Genomic DNA, 13,071 nt, shown 5'->3' on the forward strand with positions numbered 1-13,071 from the left:
ACCCTGGTGCCTTCAGGTGCTGCCCACAGGCCAGCGACTCATCAGTCTCCCCAGCAGAGGCTGCCCGTGGGACTCTGGGCCTGTGTCCCAACCCAAGCCTGCCTCCCCTCATCTTTTGTCCCCACCTGCTCTTCACAGTGTGCTCCTCATCTGGGGAAGCATCTGCCAGACACAGACCTGGGCGGTCATCCTGGGTCTGCTTCTCTCTCACTGCCCGCACCCAGCCAGCTACCAACCCCTAAGTCCTGCTCTCACGTGTCACTTTCTTTCTGTCCCTACTCTAGTGCTGCCCCTTGGCTGTTGGGCTGGGCCTCATCCTAACCTGCCTTCTTCCCTGCTGGCCTGAGGAATTCACCCGAGAGCAGAGCCTCTTCCTTCTCACACCTCTGCCTAAAAGCCCTGCTGGCTCCTGCTGCCCTGCACGATGAACCTACCATGCCACATCACAATCTGCAGCTCTGGCCTCCCTCTCTGGCCTCCCCTCAGTACTTCTCTTCCTGCCACCCGCTGTGACCTCACCAGGCCACTTACTCTTTCCTGTACAAGCCACTCCCTTCCCAGGGACCAAAGAACATGGCACCAGGCCTGCTGTGGTTTTTGGAACAAAGTCAGGTGATTTTGATATAACATTGTCAACATCAATTAACATTTTAAAACTTTTCCCCTGAACCTTTTCAGATATAACTGGTAGAGCACGTCAAAGATATACAGAAATAACCAGAGAAAAGTTTGAGGCGTTAAAAGAAGAAAATATGCACCTAAACAATACGAATCAAAGCCTTACCCTTAAACTAAACACAGTGAAACAAGCAATGAAAGAACTACAGTTAAAACTTAAGGGAATGGAAAAAGAGAAGAGAAAACTCAAAGAGGCTGAGAAGGCGTCGTCACAGGAAGGTGGGGATGGACAGTGCCTTTATTAGAGGAATGAGCAGGACTTCACTCAATTATTTTGAGAGTTAATATTTTATGTCATGATATTTGTTGATATTTGTGTTGGTAATTTATGCTGTAATATTTCAGGTTTTTTTGTTACTATCTTTACGTTTGTTGAGATTTGATTTCATCTGCTATATCATTATTACACTAAAGAAATTCCTCAGATTGGAAAGAAGCTGAATTTACAAAAATAAAACAAAGAAATTCCAATACTTCTTTTGGAATTTGATGCTTAGCTTACATACATTTCACTTCAGTTTTTATCTGCAAGAGAAGCATATAAAAGCTCCTCCTTTACCATAGACTTATCAATGATTATATTTTCCTTGCTAATTTGATAGGTTAAAAAAAGAAATAGTATTTTAATTTGTATTTCTTTTATTATTGATGAACCTGAATATTTTTTCATATCTTTGCACGTCATTTTCTTTTTCTTTCGTGAAGCTGTCCACTTTATTTATTTTTTAGAGACAGCATCCCACTCTTTTCACCCAGGTTGGACTACAGTGGAGTGATCAGAGCTCACTATAACCTTGAACTCCTGGGCTCAAGTGATCCTCCCACCTCAGCCTCCTGAATAGCTGGGACTAAAGGTGAACGCCATCATGCCTGGCTAAGTTTTCTTTCTTTCTTTCTTTCTTTCTTTTTTTTTTATAGCAATGAGGCCTCGTTGTGTTGCCCAGGCTGGTCTCAAACTCCTGACCTCAAGGATTTTTCCTCCTTAGCTGCTCAAAGGGCTGGGATTATAGGTATGAGCCACTATGCATGGCCAAGTTGCCCACTTTACATTGAGACACTTGACTTCTTTTTATTGATTTGCAGGAACTCCTTACATATGAAAGATTTTATCCCTTTGTCATAGGTGTAATATTTTCTTAGTTTGTTGATAATTGGGCTAAATCTATAAAATGTTTTTCTTTTATGACTTATACCCTTGGCATTAAGTCATTTTTAACTCTAAAGTTATAAAAATATTCACCAATATTTTCTCTATACCTTTTTCTATTTATATAAAACTAATAATATAGCTTTAAGTAAGGTGGTATCAGTTTTTTTCATATAGACCCTGCGTAATTCTTATCTTAGGCACATTTATTTTTAGACACTGTATATTATTTGTGCTGTTACCTTGTGGGATCTATTTTCTGTTTTGTTTTCTAATAGGACATTGCTATTATGTGGGAAGGTTATTAGCTGTAATACATTTTCCATGTATTCTATATGATTTTTCAAAGCACATATTTTTATGTCATCTGAAACATGACTATTCCTTTCCAACTTGAAACTTTTATTTTACTTTATTGTACATGCAAAGACTTCCACAAACTTCCAATATGTTAACTATTCAGTGTTTAAAAATGTTGTAACTTTTATTCATTCACACACACACATAGACACAACATACACACACAGACACACACACACACACAGTTCATTGCCTCTGAGAGTGAAAGAGGGAGGAAAAGCAAATGATTTGCAATTTAAATAAAATCTGGATAAATCTGACATTATTTGTTATAGTATAATGTTAAATTTTTTTTCCCTAGTTGCTGCACCTGAATTACTTTATCTGCGAAAACAAGCTCAAGAACTGGTGGATGAAAATGATGGATTGAAAATGACTGTCCATCGTTTGAATGTAGAACTCAGTCGATATCAGACAAAATTCAGGCATTTGTCCAAGGAAGAGGTAATGTTTCCAATTGTGAAAATCAGCTTTTTGGATTTTTTAGCCTTTACTGTTGAATTGATTTCCGATCTTGAGAGGTTCTTATTTATTATAATTTGATGTAAGAAAAGCTGTGTCCAAGGCACAATGTTTCTAAGAACCATTCTATTTTTTGCCTTCTTCCCTCCCTTCTTCCCCATAATAAAGGCAATAAAGACTAAAACATTGAGACGATACAGAAGCGTACAAAGTAAAAGAGGCTGGACGAGGTGGCTCGTGCCTGTAATCCTAGCACTTTCAGAGGCTAAGGCTGGAGAATTGCTTGAGCTCTGGAGTTTCAGACCAGCCTGTGCGACATAGCGAGACCTAGTCTCTACAAATAAAAGATTTTTAAAACTTAGCTTAGCCTGGTGGCGTATGCCTGTAACCACTCAGGAGGCTGAGAAAAGAGGATCTCTTGAGCATAGGAGGTCGAGGGTGCAGTGAGCTGAGATCACGCCACTGCACTCTAGCCTGGGTGACAGAGCAAGACCCTGTCTCGAAAATTAAAAAAAAAAAAAAATAACAAAAGTAAAAGAATGAAAGTCTGTGTCGGCTGCTCCCTTCTCAGTCACGTTCCTGGAAGTTGCAGCTGTTATCAGTGCATGAACTTGGAAAGGAAAGCAGAGTTTTCAGTTCTAAGAATAGTTGCAGAGTCCAACTCCACACACTCTCACTGAGCAGGTCACTGCATGAGATGCTGGGAGGAGTGCCAGATGAACCAATGCTCAGGTCCTTACTCTTACAGAACTCGGGGCTATGAGGATGTGAGCAACACTGTGGATACAGGAGAGGGAGGCACTGCTGGCTGGGCTCTTGCAGGAGTAGAGGGCGGGGAGGCACACGGTGTTCTCCCGCAGCTCCTGGGAGTTCAGGCCTCATGGGCTTCTGAGTTGCTTTTTGAAGGAGGGCTTACATTTCACTTTTTTTTTTTTTTTAATAACAGCTTTGAGATATAATTCATGTAGCATCCAATTCATACCCATTTTAAAAGTGTACCATTTAATGGTTTTTATTGTAGTCACAGAATTATGCAACCCTCACCACAATCAATTTTAGAGCACTTTTGTTAAATCAAGAAATGTCAGCTGGGCATGGTAGCTCACATCTGTAATCCGAGCACTTTGGGAGGCTGAGGTGGGTGGATCATTTGAAATCAGGCATTCGAGACCAGCCTGACCAACATGGTGAAACTCCATCTATACTAAAAATACAAAAAAATTAGCCAGGTGTGGTCATGTGCACTTGTAATCCCAGCTACTTGGGAGGCTGAAGCAGGAGAATCGCTTGAACCTGGGAGGCAGAGGTTGCAGTGAGCCGAGATCATGCCTCTGCACTCCAGCCTGGGTGACAAAGAGAGTGAGACTCCATCTCAAAAAAAAAAAAAAAAAAAAAAGAAGTGTCAAACCTGTTGGGAATCACTCCCTACATTCCCCTGCTGCCCACTTCCTCCAACTCAGCCCCTGGTAACCACTGATCTATTTTATGTCTCTATTAATTTGCCAATTCTGAACATTTCATAGAAATGAAATCATACAAGACATGACTTTGTGTGACTGACTTTCATTTAACATAATACTAACTTTTAAACAAAAACAAATAAAGTTGTTGGGGTCCTATAATTCAAAACCTGCTTGCTAGGTCAGGGCCTTCTGCAGGACCGTGGGGCAGGTAGACAGGCCCAGGGACAGCCTCCTCCCAAGTTGTCTTCTGCCTCGTGCAAATGCCACGTTCTCCATGACAGTCTTCCCTGATCAACCCAGCCAGAAGTGATTGATCTCTGTCTTTTTTTTTTTTTTTTTTTTCAGACACAGTCTCTGTCGCCCAGGCTGGAGTGCAGCAGCATGATCTCAGCTCACTGCAACCTCTACCTCCTGGGTTCAAGTGATTCTTGTTTCTCAGCCTCCTGAGTGGCTGGGATTACAGGCGTGTTCCACCGCACCCAGCTAATTTTTGTATTTTTAGTAGAGATAGGGTTTCACCATGTTGGCCAGGTTGGTCTCGAACTCCTGACCTCAAATGATCCACCCTCCCCAGCCTCCCAAAGTGCTGGGATTACAGGCATGAGCCACCATGCCTGGCCCTCTGTCTCTTTTAAACAATTGCAGACTTTTGTTTGTAATCACTCTTAAGGCACTTATAGCATTCTACCGTATACTATTTTTGTATATCATGTTCATTTGTGTTAGTGGTATTTATTTCTGTTACTAGGTCGTATAATCCTTGAAAACAAGGGTTGCGTTGCAGTGTCCATAATGATTTAGCGAGTTGCCAACGTTTGCAGAGTGAGTGAGTAATTACCTAGATACTAAGGTGTTCACGTTGGAAAGCTTTTGTGAAATAAACAATTATTTTGTCCAGGCCATTGATTCTGTACCGGATTTTCCCTCCTGCTGTAAACAAATAGAAAACCAGACAGAATATGTAATGCAAATGTTTACAGATGTCAAACAGCAGGCAGTACCGGCCTATGACCCTCAAGAGCAACAGGATAAATAGATGAGCCTGTGATCTGCTTTCTGTCAGGAGGCAGTCTCAGATCACAGAGCAGGGAAGAAGGGCTGGAGCTGAGCCCTTCCCTGAGTTCAACAGAGATGAGAGTCTGGGGAAGCTGAGGAGACTGGAATTTGTATGGCAAGAGTACTGGAAACAAGGGAGTCCTGGAGAGAAAGAGCTAATTATATAAATCTACATGGGCTCCTTGGAGTCTTGTGGAATACCACCCTGCACATGTGTAGGATGAGACTCCAAGAGACTGGGCAGAAAATAAGAATAGGGAGCTGTGAGCTGCATGGTTCCCAGAGCTCACACAGCACTGGGAACCTTCAAGTTCTGCCCAGCCACAATGGAGAGACCTTGCATTGAGTCAAGAGCACAAGAGGGCCATGCCTGAGAGGTATGGCTCAAAGAGCTTTTTAGGAAAGGTTACTACAGACTTACCATGACCAGGGTGAAAAAACAAGCCTCGGAAGCATGAAGGGGATCCACAAGCAACTTAGGAGCTAAAAGAAAGAGAGAGAGAGAGAGAGAGAGAGAGAGAGAGGAGGGAGGAAGGAAGGAAGGGAGGAAGGAAAAGAAACCAGTACTCGTTAAAGGAAGATAACAAAATCCAGCCACTCAACAATGTGACATTAAAAAGTTCCATATCCAGTGAAAACAGTCACTAGATATGCTCCAGATTTTAAAAGACTAAAAAGGGCTGGAGGCCAGGTGCAGTGACTCACACCTATAATCCCAGCACTTTGGGAGGCTGAGGCGGGCAGATCACTTGAGGTCAGGAGTTTGAGACAAGCCTGCCCAATATGGTGAAACCCTGCTTCTACTAAAAATACAAAAATTAGCCAAGTGTGGTGGCACACACACCTGTAGTCCCAGCTACTCAGGGAGGCTAAGGCATGAGAATCTCTTGAACCTGGGAGGCAGAGGTTACAGTGAGCTGAGATCATACCGCTGTACTCCAGCCTGTGCAACAGAGTGAGACTCTCTCAGAAAAACAAAAAACAAAACAAAACAAAAAGGGCCAGGTGTGCTGGCTCATACTTGCAGTCCCAACACTGTGGGAAGCTGAGGCAGGAGGATCACTTCAGCCCAGGAGTTCAAGAGAAGCCTGGGCAACATGGGGAAACCCCATTTCTACAAAAAATACAGAAATTAGCCAGGTATGGTAGCGTGCGCCTGTAGTCTGAGCTGCTCAGGAGGCTAAGGTGGGAGGATTGCTTGAGCCCAGGAGGCAGAAGTTGCAGTGAGCCATGATCTCACCACTGCACTCCAGCCTGGGTGATGGAATGAGACCCTGTCTCAAAAAAAAAAAAAAAAAAAAAAAAAAAAAAGGACATAAAAGACTTGACAGCTAAATGCAATATGTGACCCTAAACTGGATCCTTGATCAGAAAAGAACATTAGTAGGAAAATAGATGAAATTTGAAGATAACGTATAGGTTAGGTTAGAAAATAGTAGTATAGGCTACTCTAGGCTACTGAGTAGTATAGGCTACTCTAGCCTACTATAGGCTACTCTAGGCATACTGCCTATGGGGTACCCCTGCTCTACAAGGAGCAGTAATATATATACATATATATATAGTATATATATTATGAAAATAGCATTGTTATCAGTGTTGATTTCCTGATTTTCAAGACAGTACTGTGGTTAAGTATATTAATGTTTTTGTTTTTAGGAAATACAAGTATTTAGAGGAAAAGGGGCATTATATCTGCAAATTACTCTCAAACATTTCAGAAAAAATATTCTCTCATGTATACATACATACATAGAGATAGATAGATGGGAGGGTATATGGGAGAGTGGATGGATGGATGGATGGATGGATGGATGGATGGATGGATGGATGGGTTGGTGGGCAGGTGGGTGGGTAGGCAGATGGATAGATAGATCAGTGCATAGATGGGCAATGCCCCGTCTAGATTAAGAATATCTAAGACTTGAAATTTCAGAGGAAGTGTGGTTTAACTTGTCTTCAATATTTGTTTTGTTCTTAGAGCTTAAATATTGAAGGCCTCCCATCCAAGGGCCCTATACCACCCTGGTTGGTAAGTGGAAGTTATTTAATTTCAGGCCCATATTTTCAGGCTATATTTGCATAGCTATTAAAAACCATTTCAGGCCAGGCACGGTGGCTCATGTCTGTAATCCCAGCACTTTGGTAGGCTGAGGCGGATGGATCGCTTGAGGTCAAGGGTTCAAGACCAGCCTGGCCAACACGGTGAAACCCTGTCTCTACTAAAAATACAAAAATTAGTCGAGCATGATGGTGCATGCCTATAGTCCCAGCTACGTGGGAGGCTGAGGCAAGAGAATCACTTGAACCCAGGAGGTGGAGGTTGCAGTGAGCTGAGATCATGCCACTGCACTCCAGCCTGGGCTGCAGAGTGGGAATGGATTCGGGCAACTGAACTCATTCTAACCACAGGAGGCCGAGCCTGTGTGGGTGTTGTAGATGCCTCCTGTGCCCCCTGCATTCCTCTGGGTTCCTCATTTAAGTGTCCACATAGATCCCTGAAATTGGAAGGATCCAGCAAAAAAAATGCTGGTTGTTCTGGGATCCTGAGCTGGGAGGGTCCTTAAAAAACAATAACAACAGCAACCACAGAAACCATTTCAAACAAGTGTAACTTTTTGCCATTTAAAAATTTGCTGGTTGTGTTTAGATGTAAGAAATATATTAACCTTCTTATTTTTTTTCTTTTTATTTTTTTGAGACAGAGTCTTGCTCTGTCGCCCAGGCTGGAGTGCAGTAGCGCGATCTCGGCTCACTACAAGCTCCGCCTCCCAGGTTCACGCCATTCTCCTGCCTCAGCTTCACGAGTAGCTGGGACTACAGGCGCCCGCCACCATGCCCGGCTAGTTTTTTGTATTTTTAGTAGAGACGGGTTTTCACCGTGTTAGTCAGGATGGTCTCGATCTCCTGACCTCGTGATCCACCGCCTAGGCCTCCCAAAGTGCTGGAATTACAGGCATGAGCCACCGTGGCTGGCCTATATTGACCTTCTTTTACTGTCTGTCTTCAGTTGGATGTAAAATACCTGTCACCATTGTTGCTGGCTTATGAAGATATAATGAAAGAGAAGGACGAGCTCAATGCCACCCTCAAGGTAGGCTGGCAAATGTCTCAGAAGAGACAAGATATAGGACTGCTTCAAATTTTATAGAAACATTTTGAATGTAGGTATACCCAGCATATTATAGATAATCAAATGTTTATTAGAGGACAGAAAGGAGGAAGGAAGGAGTGTGGCAGGGTGGGATGGAGGGAGGGAGGGAAAGAAGGAAGAGGGGAGGAAGTAAGGGAGTGATTGGCAGAGCAGGGGGGGTGGATAGGGAGTGAGGGGAGAATTATGGAGGGTCAGAGCAGTGCTGCATGAGAAGCCATGGCTTTCTGGACAGCCAGCCCATATAGGCTGAGATCTTGGGGTGCAGGGAAGACAGCAGTGGGGAAGCGCTTCTTTCTGGTACTCTGCAGCTGCAAACACCACCATTAGAAGGGCCATTTGTGCTGGGCACGGTGACTCACGCCTGTAATCTCAGCATTTTGGGAGGCCAAGGTGGGTGGATCATATGAGGTCAGGAGATTGAGACCATCCTGGCCAACATGGTGAAACCCTGTCTCTACTAAAAATACAAAAGTTAGCTGGTGTGGTGGCACGTGCCTGTAATCCCAGCTATTCGGGAGGCTGAGGCAGGATAATGGCTTGAACCGGGGAGTTGGAGGTTACAGTGAGCTGGCATTGCATCACTGCACTCCAGCCTGGCGACGGGGCAAGATTCTGTCTCAAAAATAAAACAAAACAAAACAAACAGATAAAAGAAGGGCTATTTGGGCAGACATGGGAAGGAAAGGCTGGAGATGTTTTAGGCAAACTTAGATGCTTCTTAATTCTAGGATGAGCTGACCCTAGGGAAGTCCGATTGCTGAGCTGTTGGAAATGGAGAAGAAGTGAGGTTTTTATCCATTTCTGCCTTGTCCACCGCCGTTTTGTGGGAATGGCTTTGGGCAGTGGAGCTCGTTCTAACCGCAGGTGTGAGTTAGAGAGGCTTCCCGTGCCTCCTGCATTCATCTGGATTCCTCATTTAAGTGTCCATATAGATCCCTGAAATTGAAGGATCCAGTGAAAGAAATGTTGGTTGTTCTGGGATCCTGAGCTGGGAGGGTCCTTTAAGAGGCTCCCAGCTTGTTCCTCGTCAGTAATACTGTCCTGTGTCCATATCCCATGGAAAGGAATTTTAATCCTTTTCATTTAGACTTAGTGTTGGATGCTTAATTGTCTAAGAGCATGTATGAATCTTGTATTAATTGAGTATATAACAGTCCTAATAACTAATAATATTATTATTTTGGTGCTCCTTCTAAATCAGGGTCAGCACACACTTTCTGTAAAGGGCAAGTTAATAAGTACTTTAGGCTTTGGAGGCCATGCAGTTTCTGTTTGCACCTGCTCAGCCCTGCTGTTGCAACATGAAAGCAGCTGAGGATAACATGTAAATAATGGGCGAGGCCGTGTTCCAATAAAACTTTATTTATAAAAACAGCCAACTGGTTTGCACACTTTAGTTTGCCTGACTCCTGTTCCAAAAAAGAGTCACATGGACTGCCAGCAGTGAGTGAGTGTGTCTGGGTGGAGGGATGAGAGGAGAAGTTACTTGGTAGTGCTGCTTTAAGTTAAAAGGGTGTAAGCATAAACATCTGACAGCTGGGAGTAGAATATTTTAGAGGCACACCAAAGTAAATATTGGCACCTCAGATTCTCACCAAAGGACAGTGCAGGACACAGAAACTCGAAAAGCCCTGATGGCGGAGGCTCAGCTGAAGTGTCACATACACAGACTGTTGGGAGCTGAAACAGACATAGACTGTTAGGCATCAAAACCGGCCCAGCGACAGACCTTGTGTTGTGGCTAATGGCCAATTAAGCTCTGCAGACTGATGATGCTAGTAAGACACTTTCTCATGGTTGTCATGGACAAAACTAATAGCCTTGGCTGGATGTGGTGGCTCATGCCTGTAATCCCAGCATTTTGGGAGGCTGAGGCAGGAAGATTGCTTGAGCCTAGGAGTTCAAGAGCAGCCTTGAGTAACATGGCAAAACCTTGTCTATACACAAAATACAAAAATTAGCCAGGCATGGTGGCACAGGTACTTGGTAAGCTGAGGTGGGAGGATCACTTGAGCCTAGGAGGTTGAGGCTGCAGTGAGCTATGATTGCACTACTGCACTCTAGCCTGGGCGACGGAGCAAGACCCTGTCTCAAAAAAAAAAAAAATTAAGAGCTTCCTCCAACTCCCACACTAACTAACCCGTTCCCTACCAAATCTAGCTTTAATTAAGGATGAAAAGGTCTTTTTTAAATATTAAAAACCTCTAATTATCCTGCATCTTTAAACAAAGGAAAAATGTCAGTGTTGATGGGCATCTCTGCCTTTTCTATCAGTATTTGGCAGTTAGAGAACAATGTTAGCAAATTAGGAATCCAATATTGAAAGCCCAGGTTCTTTGCCTCTTGTACTTTGGTCCTAGTGCTTTCTCACTAGACTGTAGGCTCCCTGAGAGCAGGCACCACTCGTGCTGGTACCGAGTGTTGAAGGCTGGCCTGTTGTGAGACCTTGCTAAATGGCTGTTACCATTTGATTTTAGTCACCACAGCAGCACCAGAACTGAGAAATATAGATGCGTGGGTATGTGTGTGTTATAATTTACGTACATTTTATTTCAGGAGGAAATGAGAATGTTTAGGATGCGAGTCCAAGAAGTGGTGAAAGAAAATGAAGAATTGCACCAAGAGTTAAATAAAAGTAGTGCTGTTACCAGTGAGGAATGGCAAGTGGCATTGTGTTTCTGCTCTTTTGCTAACTTAAAACAAATGATAATAAGAAAATATGTTCTAAAATTATCAAATACATAATTACATTCTTAAATATTTTAAGGGAGAGTTTCTAAGAAATTAATAAGGTATAATAAAACCCTAATAAATTATTCTAAACTTATATTTTAAAGATGACTTTTAAAATTCTAAGTAGGTTCTCAAACCTGAAATATAGTTGCTTTCTGCTTTTTATTATCTGAGGTGGTATTTTTCTAGGGTGATTTTTCCATCTCAGACCTGGAGAGTCTCATCCCTTCTTAGGCCCCAGCGATGGCTCCCAGGGTTTGAGAACAGAAAGCTCAAAATGGCCTCCCAAAACAGAAAGCTCATGAGGCTTGCATGACCAGCTCCCATCCGCCCTGCCCTGGCAGATTCCCTGACAACTGAGGTTGCCCCACTTCCAACCTGTCCTTCCTCCGAAAGCCCCTCTGCACTCCTCACCCTCTAGGTCCTACTGGAATGGTGCTTGTCTATAGCGTTGCCTTCAGGAGAGGCCATTATTGCTCCCTTGTGTCTGTTTTCTCTTCTCTTCTCTTCTCTTCTCTTCTCTTCTCTTCCTTTTCTTTTCTTTTCGAGACAGAGTCTCGCTATGTTGCCCAGGCTGGAGTGCAGTGGCATGATCTTGGCTCACTGCAACCTCTGCCTCCTGGATTCAAGCGATTCTCCTGCCTCAGCCTTCTCAGTAGCTGGGATTACAGGCATGTGCCACCACACCCGGCTAATTTTTGTATTTTTAGTAGAGGTGGGGTTTCACCACGTTGGCCAGGCTGGTCTCGAACTCCTGACCTCATGTGATCTGCCTGCCTTGGCCTCCCAAAGTGCTGGGATTATAGGCGTGAGCCATCGTGCCCGGCGTCTCTGTTTCTTAAGTTGTTTTAGAGTTAGGGTCTCACTCTGTCGCCCAGGCTGGAGTGTAGTGGCTCCACCATAGCTCACTGCAGCCTCAACCTCCTGGGCTCAAGCCATCCTCCCACCTCAACTTCCCAAGTAGCTGGGACTACAGGTGTGCCCTACCATGCCCAGCCATTTAAAAAAATTTTTCATAGAGACAGTCTCGCTGTATTACCCAAGCTGGTCTCAAACTCTTGGGCTCCAGTGATCCTCCCATCTTGGCCTCCCAAAGTGCTGGTATTGCAGGCATGAACCACTGCACGTGGCCCCTTGTCTCCAGTTCTGATGTACCCCTAAACACATGCCCTATCCCAGTACCTGCCACACTGTGCCTGCCTATCCTGTCTGCCTCCACATCTGCCTCCATCTTCTCCTTTGTGAACTCTGCAAGGGCAGGAACCAGTGTCCTGCTCATTTTTGTGTGTGGCCCCGCATCTAGCACAGCAACAGCAAATGCCTGTTAACTGAATTAGAGAAAGTATACGTCTTGAAAAGCCTAAAAGCAATATCTAGGCAGGACTAAGAAAACAAAAATTATTCACTTTGAGTAGGTATGTTATATTTAGTGTTTTCAAATGGCCTTAACATCACTGGAAAAAATGAAGTATTTTCTATAAGTGATGTTTAGAAATCTGGAATTGAGTCAACAGCACTCTTACCATTGGCTCTCCCTGATTTTCTAGTCACCGATGCATCAGGTGGGACTGGCCCAGGCAACTCCTAGGTCTTGGTGCTCTGTGACCTCCCTGGCTGAGCTTGGATTTTCTTCCATCAGGGTTCCTAGTGTGTCTCCCCTCGCACCCTCCTTGAACAGTGGCCTGGAAAGTAGCTTAGCCAGGCTGGGGCTCAAGAGATCTTGTCAGATTCTGGAACCCCGTGTTCCTTCCCTAGCCTTGTATATAGCCACAAATCCAACTTGTCTGCGTTTCCTTGAAATAAAATCAGCGAAACACAGGAAAGAAAGCAGGCCCTGCTTTCAAATGCTTTCAAGGGGCTCAAGAGACTTTGTCAGATTCTGGACCCCCGTGTTCCTTCCCTAGCCTTGTATATAGCCACAAATCCAACTTGTCTGCATTTCCTTAAAATAAAGTCAATGAAACAAAGGAAAGAAAGGCAGGCCTTGCTTTCAAATCCACAGCCCCGCAGTGTTCCCC

At 43.9% G+C, this 13,071-nt stretch overlaps 1 protein-coding gene across 6 annotated transcripts in view; it reads left to right on the forward strand.

The window, feature by feature from the left end:
• CEP89 (centrosomal protein 89) overlaps positions 1-13,071 on the forward strand; it is a 95,725-nt gene that overhangs the window by 39,313 nt on the left and 43,341 nt on the right. For 3 of the 6 annotated variants that reach the window (XM_031659689.1, XM_031659694.1, XM_031659693.1), the window contains 5 exons: positions 679-897; positions 2,487-2,629; positions 7,148-7,198; positions 8,177-8,260; positions 10,877-10,980. In XM_031659689.1, the coding sequence (XP_031515549.1) occupies positions 679-897; positions 2,487-2,629; positions 7,148-7,198; positions 8,177-8,260; positions 10,877-10,980 (601 nt within the window). The remainder of the gene's footprint in view (positions 1-678; positions 898-2,486; positions 2,630-7,147; positions 7,199-8,176; positions 8,261-10,876; positions 10,981-13,071) is intronic. The other 3 variants (XM_031659691.1, XM_031659690.1, XM_031659692.1) reach the window with 3 other exon arrangements.

Source organism: Papio anubis, chromosome 20 (assembly GCF_008728515.1).
Source record: "Papio anubis isolate 15944 chromosome 20, Panubis1.0, whole genome shotgun sequence".
NCBI lineage: Eukaryota > Metazoa > Chordata > Mammalia > Primates > Cercopithecidae > Papio > Papio anubis.